The following is a 17,774-nucleotide window of genomic DNA, read 5'->3' on the forward strand; positions in this document are numbered from 1 at the left end:
GAGGTTGGTGTTTGGTTTTTTTTTTTTCTATATAAAAATACACTTTTTGAAACGTTGCGTTCTCTGTGAACAGGGTGGAGATTGACTCTTTGTAGCTTTGAAAAAAAAAAAATGAAAAAAATCCTAAATTTTTTTCATTTAAAATTCCCTTTTCCCAAACTTTGTGGGTTTGGTATTTTTTTTTTGTAGCCTGTTGCAGTGTTACCAGATGGCCTTATGTACGTCACAGTGCTTTGTGATGGGTACAGTAGCACATTTAATGCTTCTTCCCCTCTGCTTTTTTACAGCTGAGAAGTTCATTTGGAATAGCAAAACTGGGAAAAAAAACAAAAAAAAAACCAAACAAAAAAAAGGGAAAAATTCTAAGGAAATGCAATGGTTGTGTCCCCTAAAGGAGATGTGGAATTAATTTAGGGGTGATCCTTCAGCAGCAGGAATTCTGAGAGCCCAGAATCCTGGGATCAGCAGCTGCCCCCAATCCTTTGGGCTGGGTGAATTTTGGGTTTTTTTGTGTCTTGGAGGGATTTAAATCGATTTAAATCAATTTTCAGCCCCTCCAGCTGCCCATCCAGCTGTGCTGCCAGCGTTCTCCTGCCCATTCCTGGAGTGCACATCTGGTTTGGGGGCTGATTTCAGGGTGGATTCCTTGAGCTGGGCTCTTGGCAGGTTATTTTTCTTTATTTTGGGGAGGAGCAGATCCTTTCCCCTCTCGGGGTGGAGTTTTTACCTTCCCACTTTTTTTACCTCGCTGGGATATTTTATTTTATTTTATTTTATTTTATTTCAGAACAATCAGAGGTGAAAAACTCCCCCTGAAAAGCAGCAGAAAGGGGGGAAACGTTTCCAGTGGCTTTTTTCCAGAACAGAGTTTTGCATTTTTTCTTTTCTCTATAAATAAATATATATAAATATATATATATAGAGAGAGTACAAATTTCAAGAGGCAAAATTACCTTGTAGTGAGTGTCTGAAACTTCCTGCACTGGAGACTTTTCTGGACAAGACAATTGTAAAAATCACCCCTTTTTTTGTTATTTTTTGTTTTATTTTTTCCAGCTGGGTGACCCTGAGACAGAATTGCTTCTCAGTCTAACTTTTTTTTTTTTTAATTATTATTATTATTTTTAAATACCTTCTTAGAGTATCTTGATGCCATTGTGTTTAAAAGAAAAAAAAAAAAACGATAAAAATAAAAATGCTGGTATGTAATGCAAGTACATAAATAGCCAAAGTTTTCAGTAATTGTTCAGTGTTACTAAATTTTGCTATTATTTAACCTTCTGAGATAACATTTTAGGAAGACCTTCAGCATGTGAAATCATCCTGAGGATTCAAAAGTCTGAGCAGAGTTGGATTAGGGCAGGGATTGAGTCATTTGAGCACATTTCAGGTTTGGGTACAATTCAGAGGCAAAGTTGTTGGGTTTTTTTGGTGTTTTTTTTTTTTTAAATTAAGATGCAAAACTTCCTTTGCACTGTCCTGACACTTCAAAGTGACTCTTTGGGAATTGTTCTTTCAAACATCATGAAGGTCTTTCCTGAGAAATCAGGTGACTTTTTGTTTTTTTGGTTTTTTGGTTTTTTTTCTATTGCTTCGATTTTTGTGCAAAAAAAAAAAAAAAGAGAAAAAAAAATAAAATTCAATGTATTGCAATCTTTTTTTTTAAATATAAAATAATGGGGTGGGAATAGTTAAAGAAAACTATTTTATGTAAGAACTGACAGAGGGATTTTGCTTTGTATAATGCAAGCTGGCTTTAAGAAAAAAAAAAAAAAAGCATTGTAGCAAATTATTCAAGTCAATCATATGTTAATAGTTATGTGCAACCAGACATGCAAAACAATTGTATTTTTTTAAATAAATATTTTTAACAAAGTTTCTGCTCATTTGACTGGGTGGTTTTTTTTGTTGTTGTTTTTTTTCTTTCAGTAGAGAAAATAGAAAGTTGCAGCTGCAGGGGCTGTGACAAGGAGGGAGTTCATCACACCTTGAGGTAAATTATATTTTAAAGGGGTTTTTTTGTGCTATTCTGGTGAAAATTCCCTTAAAATAGGAATTATTTTTTCCCCCTTAAAGTAGCCAAAATAGAGATTGAAATTCTCAAACCCAAGAAACCTGATGGTTAATTTTTTAAAAATTTTTTTTAATTTTTTTTAATTTTTTTTTAATTTTTTTTTAAATTTTTTTTTAATTTTGAAGAGATTCGAGCTCTGCTCTCCCCAATCTGCCAGACCAGCCTCAGAGGTGGTGTAAAAGCTGCCAGCTCTGCTGGGACACAAACTGAGGAGATTCCTTCCCAAACCTGCTCCCTCCTGGAATTGTTTCCTGCTCATTTCCTCTGAGCAGGGCCCAGGGATGTTCTCATGGTGGAAGAACAGATTGAGTTTATTTTTTGAGTTTATTTTTTTGCTGTAATTTTATATTTTTTTTGCAGTCTTTGGTTATTTTATTCCAGAGGAACAGTGGCATCCTGTGGAGCTGGAGGAGAATTGCATCCTGAATGGGCTTGGAATATGAAAATGGAATTCTCTGCTAGGGCTGGAATCAAATTAAAAGGAATTAAAAGAAAATAATTAAAAACCTCATTCCATGGGACACCTGCCCCCAATTCCTGGCCTGGAATTAGGTTTAGTTGTGTTTTAGGATCACAGATTCCAGCTCTGGGATTTGGGGCAGGAGGAGGATCCCTAAACCCAGAGTTCAGCTCCACTGCCCCCATCCAAACTCCCCTCGAGGGAGGAAAATGGCAATTCAACAGCTCCAGGCTCTGCTCTAGGGGACTTTGGGGAGATGTTTGATGGCAGGGAAGAGCTGCTGCTGGGAAAAAATGGGAATTTCCCTGAGAATCTGTGGCTGTCCCATCCCTGGGAGTGTCCAAAGCCAGGCTGGAGGAGCCTGGGACAGGGGGAGGAGGTGTCCCTGCCCATGGCAGGGTGACATTTAAATTCTTCACAATTCTTCAAGTGCCAAAACCACCTTAATTAAGGAAAAAAAAAAACCCAAAAAAACCAACCAACCAAACAAAAAAACCACAAAAAAACCCCAAAAACAAAAACAAAAAAAACCAAACAAAAAAAAAACCCTAAAAGATGAAGAAACTAAAAACAAAGCACACACACACACATAAGAAAAAAAAAAAAAAAAAAAAAAAAAAAAAAAAACCACAAACAAAAAAACCAAACAAAAAAACCAACAAAACACACACACACATAAGAAAAAACCCCACCACAAAAACCCTAAAAAACCATTAAAACCTGCCCAATGGAGGCGTGGGGAGTGAATCCAGCGCGCTGAGCAATTAGCAATCAATCACCTTTAATTAAACACTGCTCTATATACACACCTACATATGTACATCACATACAGCAGTTCAAGCGAGAGCAGTTACATCCAGGAGCTGGATGGAGCCTTTGACAGTCCTGAAAAAATTCCCAAAAAATTCCCAACTTCCAGTCCCTTTCCTGCGTGGGCTGTGGAGTACCTTACACAAGGCACCTGCATGAGGAGATTGCACAGGTGAAGCAGCTGGAGCTTAGCTCCCAAAAATAAAATAAAATTTAAAAAAAAAAAACAAAAACAAAAAATCTCTTTCAGAGCCTCTCTTGGAATTTTATTCTCTGGGAATAAAACTGACCTTTTAAAAATAAAATAATAAAATAAGATATTAAGCTGGAGCAGCTCGAGGAGTGACTTAAAGCGAAATGAACCAGCACAGCTCATTCTTGATTAAAATAAAATAAAATAACAAAGAGAAACTCTCCTCCTTGAACAAAAAGAGGGAAAAAAAAAGGCAAATGATTACTTAAAATCATTTAAAGGCCTGAGCATGCTGAGTAAGACTCTGTTTCTAGAGTGTGGCATATACAGGAGTTAAATGTGCAAATAGAGACAGGTTCTGCCACTGTGTGCACTTTGGAAGGGACAGGAGAGGTGACACCGACCCCAGGCTGCACAAAAATGGATTAAAATTCAGGATTGTGCTGGAAATTCCAGGGGTTAAACCCAGGATTGTGCTGGAAATTCCAGGGGTTAAATCCCAGGATTGTGCTGCAAATTCCAGGGGTTAAACCCAGGATTGTGCTGGAAATTCCAGGGGTTAAATCCCAGGATTGTGCTGGAAATTCCAGGGGTTAAATCCCAGGATTGTGCTGGAAATTCCAGGGGTTATAACACAGGATTGTGCTGGAAATTCTAGGGGTTAAACCCAGGATTGTGCTGGAAATTCGAGGGGCTCCTGTGCACCGAGGGCCAGAAATTACAAAAACAAAAATCATTTCAATGCAGTGACCAAACCAGGAGGAGACCTTCAGTCTTGGATGGAGGAGCAGAGAGCAGCTTTTCCTTCCCACCCTCTGTCCTGAGCAGGTAAAAAATAAAAATAAATTTAAAAAAAAAATTGATTTGCAGGAGGAGCTGCTGTGCAAACCTCCCTCCTTTTAGTCCTTTTAGCCCCTTTAGTCCCAGGCTCAGGCTGACTCTCCCAGGGTTTATTTTTTTGGCACAGCTCCGTGCTCAGCTCGACGTTTCGGGCTCGATTTCCTCCACTCTGCCTCACCCCACCTACTGTGCTTTTGGCTTGCGGAGAACTTGGCGTGATTGAGTTCATTAAAACGTGAAAAATCACCCTTTTGGAAGGAGCAATGCTTTAATTAGGGGTGGGTTTATTGCTAGTGCAGAGCTCAGCCCTCGCTCAGCGCTGGTACTGCCCCGTGTCCTCGGGCACTGCTGCTTTGGCAGGGGACGCCTCGTCCAGCTCTGCAAGACATGAATCCATTATTTCACCCCAAATGGACACTTTAATTCAGGTTAAAGGGGATGGGAGGGAGGTTTTGCCCTAAGAGTGTGTGATTCCATCGCTCCGTGGATGTCCAGCGCTTCCCTGCAGGGATGGGAGAGTCCCTCCCTGGGCACTTCCAATGGGTAACAACCTTTTCCATGAGGAAATTCCTGCTGGAATCCCACCCTGAGCCTCCCCTGGCCCAGCCTGAGGCCGTTCCCTCTCCTCCTGTCCCTGTTCCCTGGGATGAGATCCCAAATCCCCCCGGCTGTCCCCTCCTGGCAGGGAGCTGTGCAGAGCCACAAATTCCCCCTGAGCTCCTTTTCTCCAGGCTGAGCCCCTCCCCAGCTCCCTCAGGACTCTCCAGACCCTTCCCCAAATCCCTCAGGACTCTCCAGACCCTTCCCCAGCTCCTTCAGGATTCTCCAGACCCTCCCCAGCTCCCTCAGGACTCTCCAGACCCTTCCCCAAATCCCTCAGGACTCTCCAGACCCTTCCCCAGCTCCGTTCCCTTCCCAGCCCCTCAAACTGGGGGCCCAGACCTGGGCACAGCCCTCCAGGTGTGACCCCACCAGTGCCCAGCACAGCCCAAGCCACACCTGGACACGTTTTGGGGTTGGTTTTTTTTTTTTTGCCACTCTGCTCCTTTTAGAAAAACAACCAGCAGCTCCAGCCTGGGGTGATAACTCAGAAACCCTTTAGCAGGGAGGTTTTTGCAGAGCCTGACAGCTGCCCTTGGATGGCAGCCCTGCTGATTCCCTGGATTTCAGCCAGGGAGCTGCTGCTGTCTGTGATTCCCGCTTTTTATTTTTTTTTTTTAATTTTTTTTCTTTCCCCTTGCTTCTCCAGCAGAAAAGAAAGCAAACCCTGAGCTGCTGCTGCCAAGGCTTTGTGGGCAAGACAAAGCAGGAAAAGGAGAGAGGAAGCAGCAGCAAAATAAACATTTCCTTGCATTTTTGGCCGAGTGAGGCTGGTGCTGCTCTCGCTCCCATCCCGAAGCGGGGCTGGGGCTCTCTTACCTGCGGAGGGTTTGGGGTACATCCTGTGGAAAAACACCAGCAGGGCGTAGAAGGTAAAGGCCAGGCACCCAAAGATCATCCCACACACCAGGAAACTGTAGCTGCCTCGATCGTGGATAATCTGCAGTGACAAAAGAAGGGAGCAGACCCCGCTCAGATCCCTCGTGGGTCCCCAGGGTGGGAGCTGCCGCCTGACAACTCGAGGCTCAGAAGCACAACTCAGGGTTTGGGTTGTAAATTCCGAATTTATTCGGGGTTTTGCCCCTCTCCTGGCCACTCACCGAGCCCACCAGCAGCTGCAGCACCATCTCCCCGATGCCAGCCCCCGTCACCAGCACGGTTGTGGCACAACCTGCAAGGGAACAGGGCCAGGGGTGGTGGCAGCAGGGGTGACACCGCCAGCAGGGCCACCCCCGTGCTCCTTTCAAGCTTTTTTTTGTGGATTTCACCGCACAAAACCCCACAAATACTCAATGCATATTCCCACTTGGTGTTGAAAATGCCTCTGCAGACCTGCCCTAGTGCAGAAAGGTGGAAGTTAAATTTAAAAAAGCCACGTTTCCTGTCCCCTGCCTGTGCTGGCCGAGCTGAGGTTGTCTCTTGCTGGGAAGGTTTTGGTTTTTTCCCTCAGTGCCCTCAGACAGAGGCTGGCACAGAGCTCCCGAGGAGCTGCCCAGGCTCTGGGGTTCCTCCTCAGGTTATCTGATGTTTTCAGAACCATCCCACTCCAAAACACCATTCCTGCCCCTCCCTGACCTCCCCAAACCAGGAAAACCAGCTGGAATCCCTACCTGGGCTCCTTATTCATCAACAAAACAGAGAATTGGCCACTTCTCTGCAACAAACCCGCCTTCAAAAAATCAAACCTGAACTTCCAGCGCTGCTGAGGGAGGAGGGACAGAGCCGAAAAAAGGAGAATAAGATCCAAAACCACTCACCTCTGTACTGCAGGATGTCCTCGGTGTAGGCCAGCATGCTGGGGAAGGTGCTGCTGAGGAACAGCCCCAGGGACGCCGTGCCCACGAAGAGGAAAACCACGCTGGAGGAGAAGATCAGCAGCAGCAGGAAGGTGATGAGGACCCCGACCTGTGAGCAGCCAGGCAGGAAAAAGCAGTCACAAAAAATGCTGGGTGCAACAGGCTCTTAGAGGGTTTTTTTGGTTTTTTTTTTTTTTTTTTTTTTTTTTTTTTTTTTTTTTTTTTTTAATAGGAAATATTCTGGAGGAGAAAAGAGGTTTGGTTTTAGTAGGAAATAGTCTGGAAGAGAAAACATGCAGGGGATAAAAAAAATAAAAATAAAAATAAATCAGTGTCTGAGGATCTGAATGGCCAAAGAAAATCCGTCTGGCTTTAAAGAATTTGCTAATTTTCATCATGTAATTTGGTAATTAAGTCTCCGTTTCATTGTGTGGAAAGTTAAGCTTTTATCTGAAAAACATACTTTTAAATACAATAGTACCTCCTGCAATATTTACAGGCCTTAATGACTAATAATTCTTTATTCTGCTGAGTACGACTGAATTAATGATCAATAATTACAGAATGAACTCTCAATAAGAGAAACAATTTCCCCTGCTCAGAACGCAGCCACAGCATTAAAGCCAAAAATTTAAATCAGCTTTCCCTCACCTCTGGGCTGTAGGGGAAATCACCAAAACCTCGGGGAAATGCCCGAGTGATCCAGGGCAGGGTCAGCAGAGGGAGCTCTGATATTCCGCCTGGATTTGTTTTAATTGCGGCTCAGGAGAAATTCGGAGCCTAAAGAAGCCGGATTTGAGCTGGAATTCCTTCTGACGATGCCGCCGTGACCCCAGGGGCTGCAGGATCCTACAGGCTCAGTGTCAGCCGGGTGGATTATTGTACTCAGAACATCCCCAAAACCCTTCTGAGGTGTCACAACACCAAAATACAGCCCCAGAATCGCTTCTGCTCCGAGTGAATTGGCAGTAAAATGCTGGTGCTTTTCTTCTTTGTAAGAATTGGGATTGGGATCCTCCTCTCCCTTTTTTCTGCCCTGTCCTGGCACATCCCGAAAGGATCCCTGCCCCTTTCCTGAGGTGTTTTATTAACTCCCTTATTAGCAACCTTTTATTAGCAACCTTTTATTAGCGACCTTTTATTAGCAACCTTTGCCAGCTGCTGCAGCCTGAGCAGGGGGTTTACATTGGATCTGCCTTCCCCTTTCCCGTGGCTGGCCCAGGAATTAATTTTTCCGTGGGTGAAGGGGGTCAGGGAAATAAAAGTGGCATTTTTTTTAGTGCCAACTCTCCTGGTGCTTCCCCAGTTCTCCCAGAGAACTCCACCGAGGAGCGGGCTCAGGAAAGTTGGGCCATCAGCTTTAAATCGTGGCTGGAGGGCACCTTGGGGCTGTTTTATATCACAATGACACTGACTTCAGAAGGCTGAAAATGAGTTTTGTTTTTGGGATGTGTCTCCCTTTTATACTATTCTACACAGACCAATTCGATTGGTGGAACAAACTTCACTCACATTGGTCAGAGCAGAGGGACAACAAAAAGTCCCTCCAAGGGAAAGGAATGAAAACGAAGTTACAATTGTAAAAAACATGTCTCCTCTTAACAGAAAATTCCCTGGGAAAAGATTTTTTTTCTTTTCAGGAATTTCAGAAAATTCAGAAAACTAAATTTCAGAATACTGATTTTTCAAATTTATTTCAGAATTTAAGAAAACTAAATTTCAGAAAACTAAATGTCAGAAATTTCAGAAAACTAAACTTCAGAATCTCAGAATACTGATTTTTTAATTATTTTTTTTCCAGAATTTCAGAAAACTAAATTTCAGAAAACTAAATTTCAGAAACTTCAGCAATTTATTTCTCAATTTCAGAAAACTAAAATCCAGAAAATTCCAGAAAACCAAAACCTCTGGGGCACAAAACCAGGGCCACATCACCTTGTCCAACCCCTCGCGGGGCTGAGAGGAACTTCATCTCCAAACCCACCCAGGACGAGGAAAAGAAGGATTTAACAGGGCTTTAACCCCATCCTCACCACGTTGATGAAGACCATGGTGGCTGGCTTCATCCTGTAGGACACGGGGATGGAGATGAGCCTGCCCAGGGTGATGAAGCCCCAGAAGAGGCTGGGCAGGTACCCGGCCACTTTGTGCACCACGGCCAGCGGCTCCTCCACGGCGTAGCTGTACACGAAGCCAGAGTACTCTCCCTGCGGGAAAAAGTCACCCTGTCACCTCCCTGTGGTAAATGTCATGGATAAATTCGTGTATCGAAGATTTGGTTTATTAAAAGCTACTCTGTGGCGTCTCCGAGATTCCAAGAGCTGTGGTGAAAGCTGTGAAACCACAACTTTTGGGACAGAAATGACACGGAGTGGAGATGGGCCATTCATCAATGATGGGCCTCAACTTCACGGCTGATTGACATCTGATATCGATCTTGATAAGAGATCTGACATCTGATATCAATCCTGATAAGAGATCTGACATCTGATATCAATCTTGATAAGAGATCCGACATCTGATCTCAATCTTGATAAGGGATCCGACATCTGATATCAATCTTGATAAGAGATAAGGAGGATGATCAAATCTCCAGGAAGACCATCAACGTCTTTTCACACTTACAGGAACCCCTTTCAAGATCTTGCTTAGAATTAAAGAAATACATCAATATTTGGATTTTCAATGGACTTAGCCTCAGGATAAATATAAAAACCCTACACCAAGACACAGTGTATGTGGTCGATGTTGGACGGTGCCGTTGTTACTGTCACTCTGCCCACCCAGCGTTCCATCGAGGTTGTCCAATTTTATTGTGGCTTTTTACTTTTTTTTTTTAATTGTTTTTTAATTGTCTTTTTAATTCGTTAAATAAATTCTGTTATTTTTAATTGGCCTCTTCTCATTTCTAACACCTCCCTGTGGGGACTTCAGGCTCCTGTGGCCCCCGTGGTGAAGAGCCTGCCCGTGGTGGAAGCTGTTCCCAGGGTTTGTAGATCCACCAGCAGCAGGGTGAGGGTTTAATCTGCCCTAAAAGGGCGAATATCAAACAGCTGTTCCGGGGAAAATCCCCATCTGTGGAGATCCTCCCTCTCCTCCTGGAGTTCCCCACTCTCCAAAGATCATATTTGGAGCTCAGGGTTGGCCTGGGACATCCCCATACCTCTGTAACCCCTGAGGGTGTCACAGGGGTTTAAAATAAAGCAGGAATCACAGACAGCAGCAGCTCCCTGGCTGAAATCCAGGGAATCAGCCGGGCTGCCATCCAAGGGCAGCTGTCAGGCTCTGCAAAAACCTCCCTGCTAAAGGGTTTCTGAGTTATCACCCCAGGCTGGAGCTGCTGGTTGTTTTGCTACAAAAGGAGCAGAGTGGGACAGGCAAAAATAAAACAAACCCAAAACGTGTCCAGGTGTGGCTTGGGCTGTGCTGGGCACTGGTGGGGTCACACCTGGAGGGCTGTGCCCAGGTCTGGGCCCCCAGTTTGAGGGGAAATGTATAATTTTTGAGGGGCTGGGAAAGGAATGGAGCTGGGAAGGGTCTGGAGAATCCTGAGCAAGGAAAAATTCCAGAGATTTTGGCGACTGAGCTCACCACGATGCCGTCAGTCATGAAGAGAACCAGAGCCCCCGTGATGTGCACGGCGAAATAGGTGAAGGAAGCCCCTCGGAAGTTTTTGCTTTGGCAGCAGCTGAACAAATCCTCGTGACCTGCTGGAGAACAATGCAAAGCAAACTTTGAGCAGAAGGTCCCCCCGGGGCTGGGTGGCTGCCAGCCCTCGGTGGGGTTTGGTTTGTGGGGAGCTGCAGGACAGACCTGACCAGGACCCTGAAGGTGGGGCGCTGCTGGGGGCTCCAGCTCACCCTGACCTTCCTTGGAGCTTCCAGAAGGAAATGGGAATGGGTGTGGGATCTGCCCACAGCCTGGGATCCTGGATCTCCACAGCTGGAGATACCTGCTGCCCCTACTCCCAGGGGTCTCAGCTCTCCACACTCTAAAATCCTTGATGTCCACATTCCAAAAGCCCAGGCTTTCCACACCCCAAAATCCTGGGTCTCCACACCCCAAAATCCTGGATCTCCACACTCCAAAATCCTGGATCTCCACACTCCAAAATCCTGGCCCTCCACACTCCAAAACCCTGGGTCTCCGCACCTCAAAATCCTGGATCTCCACACCCCAAAATCCTGAGCTCTCTACACTCCAAAATCCTGGGTGTCCATACCACAGGATCCTGGATCTCCACACTCCAAAATCCTGAATCTCCACACTCCAAAATCCTGGGTGTCCATACCACAGGATCCTGGATCTCCACACTCCAAAATCCTGGATCTCCACACTCCAAAATCCTGAGCTCTCCACACCCCAAGATCCTGGGTTCTCCTGCCTCTTCTCTTCCTGCAGCTCCTGCTCCTCTTCCCGTTTCAGGGCTCCACGTTTCCAGCCCCCTCTCCCAGCAGTAACACCCTGACCAGGACACTCCTGGCCCAAATCTGCTCATCCCTGGAGCTGCCCCAGGGCAGAGCCCGGCCCAGGAGCGCTCCCATTCCTTGGGTAAAGGAGATTACACCCCACAAGGCACCTTTGGGAAAGGGACACACACACACAGAGCTCCTGGGCCTCCCCACATCTCAACTCTCCCTCACCTTGGAGAATTCCCTGAAATCCCCTTTTGCTGCCCGGGGGCAAAGCCGCGTCTTTCCAGGAATAACACGGAACACTTCCCGCTGGCCTAAAGCGTTATTTACTTCTGAGATTCACTGTTTACCCAAAGAATTGACTCTGACACGTCTCTCCTGGGCAGGAAAGAACAATGTCACCATTGTCCCCAAGGCAGGGCGCAGCCATGAGCTCAAGGGCAAACTATTGCTGGATTTCACTTCTCCCCTCAGACAAGGGAGGGGAAATGTATAATTTCTTACTCCTTTCCTATAAAAATCAGCGTCTGCGGCACAGTGACGACTTTTAAAGGCAACAATTAATAAGAAATGTGACCCAAACCCACGGGGAAATGAAGGGGCACAACTAAAGGCTTGGGGCTGGCTTTGGGGTGGCTCAGAGAAACACGGAATGGAGCAGCACAGCCTGGAGACCTCATTAGGATCAGGACATCAATCTCTGCCCAAGACTCCTGCTAATTTCAGCTCAATTTGGCACCAAATGGATTGTTTGACTACTCCTGGATCAAATCCCTGCGCACACTTTGAACCTTTCCTCCTCAGGGCGCAGCGCCGCATCTCTCCTTACACCCACACATGGCCAAAACGGGCTTTTTCTCCCCAAAAAAACCCAGGAGAGGGGCGTGTCCAGCTCACCTGCGGCTGTGTGGGGCCTCTGGGCAGCGGTGGAGAGCTCGTCCTTGTCCCCAGGCCGTGTCTCCAGGGCCAGCTCGTCTGCTGACAGCAGCGGGTGGCTGCTGCCGTTGAAGCAGGGCACCATCCTCTCCTTGTAGAGCAGGAAGAACACGGCGATGGGCACGGGCAGCTGCCGAGGGCACAGAGGGGTGGGATGAGCATCCCGCAAAACCCAAAACCCACGGCCAGGCTCCCCCAGCAGCGGGGTTTGAGGTGCTGCGCTCACATTCCACACGGGATGTGCCCGAAGGGAATTGCGAGAGCGAGGAGAGGTGGGGATGGGATAAGGAGATGGTGAGAGACGGGAGAAAAATTGAGGAAATTGGGAGAAAAGTCTCCTGCTCTGCTGGGATGTCACCACAGCCAGTGCCAGGCTCCAGCATTCACCTGGAAACGGGCACCAGGACCCCGAGAGAAACGTCCCAAAGCATCACCTCAACCCTGAGAACCCCAAACGTCCTGGTGGTGTCCAGCCCTGGGCTGCTCCTGCCCGAGGGATGGACCCACAGGGCGGGGGAAAGGAGCAGGAGCTGGAATTCTGCTGGAGGGAAGGAGAAGCTGCTCCCTGCCCCGTGCCCGGCCATTAGCAGGGGTTGCTCAGCGCCTCCTGAGAGAGGAGCCCGCGGTTCCCAGGCCAACAGGGACAGCTCTGCTGCAGCCCAGCGAGCTCCAGCCGCCCCTCAGCACGGCCTCAGCACAGCACGGAGGGTCCAGCCCCGGCTCCGAGCTCCTCTGCGCATCCAGGGATGCTCCAGCCTTCCAGGGTCCCACCACAATTCCAGCAATCCCACCCCGCATCCCCCTTCCCGCATCCACGGGGCTGCAGGACCCACTCCCAGCGCACACCCACGACTCCGTCCTGCCTCCAAATCCACAGGGAATCGCGATTTTTGGTTTTATTTTTCTCCCCTGCTGAGGAAACAGAGGGAAGAGAACGAAGTCTCCTCCCAGCACAACCCAGCGGTGTTTACACTGCAACCAACCGGGGGAGAAAGCCAGGAAATCCTAAGTGACAGCTCATTCCCTTGTTTTCTACATGTCTGGGAGCAAGTGTGAGCTCCAGCTCCGAGTTTCCTGCCTTTTGTTGGCTCGTGGCATGATTTAAATGTATGGAGAACTCCCCCCTTCCCTCACACCCCGCCCCTCGCGCCTGAATTCATTTATGAGGCTTGCATTGTTCTGGGAACAATGGGAATAGGAACAGTGAGTTCGGTCCCATGGAAGAAAAACGCATTTGCTTGATAGTTCTGATCCTTCCGGAGGTCAGGACCAGATTTCAATTCTTCTGAATTGCAGATCTAGCAAAAAATATTCCTCCCCCCTCCCTTCAGAGAGCCTGGCCGTGCAGATAACAGCCCTGGGCGCTCCCAGCCTCCAGCAGGACACGGCCCCAGGTTGGGATTCCCCAGTTCCCAATCCCACTGTGAGTGTATCCCTGAGCCCCAGTTTGGGATCCCCCAATTCCCAGTCCCACTCTGGGTGTAAATCTGAGCCTAAATTTGGGATTCCTCAATTCCCAATCCCACTCTGGGTGTAAATCTGAGCCCAAATTTGGGATTCCCCAATTCCCAGTCCCACTCTGGGTGTAAATCTGAGCCTAAATTTGGGATTCCTCAATTCCCAATCCCACTCTGGGTGTAAATCTGAGCCGAAATTTGGGATTCCCCAATTCCCAGTCCCACTGTGAGTGTATCCCTGAGCCCCAGTTTGGGATTCCCCAATTCCCAATCCCACTCTGGGTGTAAATCTGAGCCTAAATTTGGGATTCCCCAATTCCCAGCCCCACTGTGAGTGCATCCCTGGGCCCAAATTTGGGATTCCCCAATTCCCAGCCCCACTCTGGCTGTATCCCTGCTCTCCACACCCTCACCTTTAAATCCAGCAGGTCCTTTTTGCTTTAACCAGGCTGGGACACTTTTAGGATGTCCCACCCACGACTGATCCCAATCCCATCCCTGACCATCCCTCCTGGACAGCCACATTTTAGTGCCACAACCTTTTTCTCCAAAATTTCCTTCCCAGGATATTTTTGCTGCTTTTTTGGGGTGGGTTTTTATTTTACTTTTTTTTTTTCTTTTTGGCAAGAAGATTTTCTCTTCCCAAAGGACAAAGGGACAATCAGAACCCTCAATTCCCTGCGCCCACCACTCCAGCTCCACTTCCCAAATCCCCAGAGCCGTTCCTTTCCCTGGCAGCTTTTATCCATCCTCAAAAACTCCACAAGTTGCCTCATCCCCCAAGCTCAGCGCGGGGATATTCCGGCTCCTTCCTTCCCTCCCGCTGCTATTTCAGTGTTTTCCCCGCAGGAATCCGGGATTATTCCCTGCCATTGTATCCCAGGCTCCTTTGGAGCAGCCGGAGCACAATGGAGAGTCCCACACCTCCCCTGGGAAAGCACCTTCCGGACAAACACATCCCTCCCCGAGGAACATTTCCCTGAGTTTTTTAAGCCCCTCTCACAAACCGCTGCTGAGTGATGAAATTTCCTTTCTGTGGGAGAAGTGAATTTTAAAATATGACGGTTTTTTTTTTTTTTTTTTTTTTTTTTTTTTTTTTTTTTTTTTCCCCGAAATCGGGATGAAAAGGAAAAAAAAAAAAAAAAAAAAAAAAAAAAAAAAAAAAAAAGTTTTTTTTTTCTTGTTGAGTGAAAGATTTTGGCTGGGAGCGATCCAAGCGCTTTGTTTTGATTATGCTGAGCCGCTTCATTTTCCCAAAGCAAACCCATTCTGCTTCAAAAACATCGGCCCAACTCCGCTGTCAGCTCCAGAGCACTTGTGCCAGAGTCAGATTGAGACATTTCCACTCTAAACAAAAGCAAGAGCTCGAAATGAATCATTTCAGCTCGTGCCTTGTCAGAATCCGTACAAAAACCGGGATGGAAATGTGGGATTTGGCCGTTTTATAACCCAGCTGCTACTCCTGGTTTCCATTTCTCTCGTTAACTCTTTTCATCCACCCCCCTGGAGGTTTAAAAACCCTCTTCCCGTCGCCTTCCTCTGCTGTTTCCACCTGGAAAAGGATCAGCACTTTGGAGCTGAGCTGCTCCCAGCACCTCCAGTGGGTTGGGGCGGGTTTAAACACGGAATAAAACCAGCTCCCTCCGCGAGGATTTGGGAAAGGCGACCACGGCTTGGCTGGGGAGCTGAGCACATCCAACTCCGCGCTCTGTGTTTGTTATTTCACCCTGATCCAAAACAAACCCATCGGTGTCCCAGCCTCCTTTCCACGTCCCTGGTGTTCCCCCACAGCCCGTGGGGATCCTGGGAATTCTGTATTCCGCCCACCTGCCCGTGCGTGCGGCACTCGGAGCCTGTCCTGATGCTCAAACCCACCGCCTGTGGTGCCAAAATACCCCCCAAAAATATCCACAGGGCCCTGCTGGGGACGGGGAGGGGTCTGGAAATTCCCACGGGTGTCCCCAAATCACACGCACCATCGGGTTCAAAGCAGGTGTGAAACTCTGCTTCCGGAGTGAAGGGGTTCGCTGGGACCCGCTGGCTCTGGGGTGAGAAAAAGCACATTTCCCGCGGCACAGACAGAGCTGGAGGTAATGAACGCTGCCTCTCCTCCCAGGCTGGGCCTTTTCGGGTCACTCTGCCCAGAAACTCATCCCAGCACCTGCCCGAGCTCCTCCCATGGAGCAGGGACATTCCCAGTATGGAGCAGGGACATTCCCAGTATGGACCAAGGACATTCCCAATCCGGAGCAGGGACATTCCCAGCACAGAGCAGGGACATTCCCAACACGGAGCAGGGACGCTCCCAACACAGACCTGGGACATTCCCAGCACAGATCTGGGACATTCCCTGTCCAGAGCAGGGACATTCCCAATCCAGAGCAGGGACATTCCCAATCGGGAGCAGGGACATTCCCAATCCAGAGCAGGGACATTCCCAGTCCGGAGCAGGGACATTCCCAATCCAGAGCAGGGACATTCCCAAAACAGAGCAGGGACATTCCCAGCACAGACCAGGGACATTCCCAATCCAGAGCAGGGACATTCCCAGTATGGAGCAGGGACACTCCCAGCACAGACCAGGGACATTCCCAATTCACAGCAGGGACATTCCCAGCACAGACCAGGGACATTCCCAGCACAGAGCAGGGACATTCCCAAAACAGAGCAGGGACATTCCCAATCCAGACCGGGGACACTCCCAGCACAGACCAGGGACATTCCCAATCGGGAGCAGGGACATTCCCAATCGGGAGCAGGGACATTCCCAACACAGACCAGGGACATTCCCAGCACAGACCAGGGACATTCCCAATCGGGAGCAGGGACATTCCCAATCCAGACCGGGGACACTCCCAGCACAGACCAGGGACATTCCCAGCACAGACCAGGGACATTCCCAATCGGGAGCAGGGACATTCCCAATCGGGAGCAGGGACATTCCCAATCCGGAGCAGGGACATTCCCAGCACAGACCAGGGACATTCCCAGCACAGACCAGGGACATTCCCAATCCGGAGCAGGGACACTCCCAGCACTCACGTTGATGAGGGCCATGATCCAGAAGGCGTAGGACACCCGTGTCACCACCAAGCCCTTCATGGGCAGGTCGTAGTGGGACAGGTTGCCGGGGTGGTGTGGCAGCAGCGACTTGCGGATGTGCGGGAGGTTGCTGGAGGCGTTGGCCGTGCCGTTGGCCAGGATGCAGTTGGTGTCCGACAGGAAGGGGTCGGCGATCAGGGGGCTCAGCAGGGCCCCGAAGCCCACGAAGAAGTGCAGGGCCTGCAGGAGGTGACACGCTGGAGCAGGAGGGTGGCAGAGCTCCCAGCTCCTCCTCATCCTCAGAGGAATCAAGGAGTTAATTGGGTTGGGAAAGGTTTTTTGAGGTCATCGAGTTCAACCCGTCATGTCACTTTGTCACCAGATCTGAGTGTCACTTTCCTCAGACACCTCCAGGGATGGTGACACCACCATCCCAGTGCCCAAACACCTTTCTGGGGAGGAATTCGTCCCAAATTCCATCCTAAACCCGCCTGGAAGGGGTGAGGGCGCCATGGTGACACAGCCACCTCCAGGAATGGTGACGCCACCATCCCAATGCCCAACCATTCCTTCCAGGGAAGGAATTCCTCCCAAATTCCATCCCAAACCTGCCCAGGGCAGTGAGGGGCCCACACAGTGCCATGGTCAGGCTTTCAATTCCTCCCAAAATCCATCCCAAACATTTCCAGGGGGAAAGGGTCGAGAGCCCCACAGTGCCAGGTCAGGCTTTCCTCAGACACCTCCAGGGACAATACCTCCACCATCCCAACCCTTTCTGGGATGGAATTCCTCACAAAATCCATCCCAAACCCGCCCAGGGCAGTGAGTGCCATGGTCAGACTCTCTTTAAACACCTCCAGGAATGGTGATGCTGTCATTCCAACTTTTTCTGGGAAGGAATTCCTCCCAAAATCCATCCCAAACCCGCCCAGGGCAGTGAGTCCCATGGTCAGACTCTCTTTAAACACCTCCAGGAGTGGTGATGCCGCCATCCCAGCCCATTCCGGGCAGGAATTCCTCCCCAATCCCATCCCAAACCTGTCCCGGGAGGGCTGAGGGCCCCGCTCTCACCTGCAGGAAGATGGCAGAGTCCTTCTGGTAGATCTTGACCAGCTGCATGTTGGAGATGGTGTCGATGCAGCCCATGGCCA

General features: G+C 48.6%; 1 protein-coding gene across 1 annotated transcript; it reads right to left on the reverse strand.

The window, feature by feature from the left end:
- Window positions 1-4,391: 4,391 nt before the first annotated feature.
- MFSD4A (major facilitator superfamily domain containing 4A) lies at window positions 4,392-17,769 on the reverse strand. The gene is made up of 9 exons (XM_066335605.1): window positions 17,695-17,769; window positions 16,624-16,863; window positions 12,086-12,254; window positions 10,365-10,480; window positions 8,807-8,980; window positions 6,735-6,882; window positions 6,078-6,148; window positions 5,797-5,917; window positions 4,392-4,755 (listed from the first exon to the last, which is right to left on the reverse strand). Exons 1-9 carry the CDS (start codon window positions 17,767-17,769, stop codon window positions 4,691-4,693), a joined length of 1,179 nt encoding a protein of 392 aa, XP_066191702.1. The 3' UTR covers window positions 4,392-4,690.
- Between the last annotated feature and the right edge of the window lie 5 nt (window positions 17,770-17,774).

This window comes from Sylvia atricapilla, chromosome 25 (genome assembly GCF_009819655.1).
Source record: "Sylvia atricapilla isolate bSylAtr1 chromosome 25, bSylAtr1.pri, whole genome shotgun sequence".
In the NCBI taxonomy this organism is placed as follows: Eukaryota; Metazoa; Chordata; class Aves; order Passeriformes; family Sylviidae; genus Sylvia; species Sylvia atricapilla.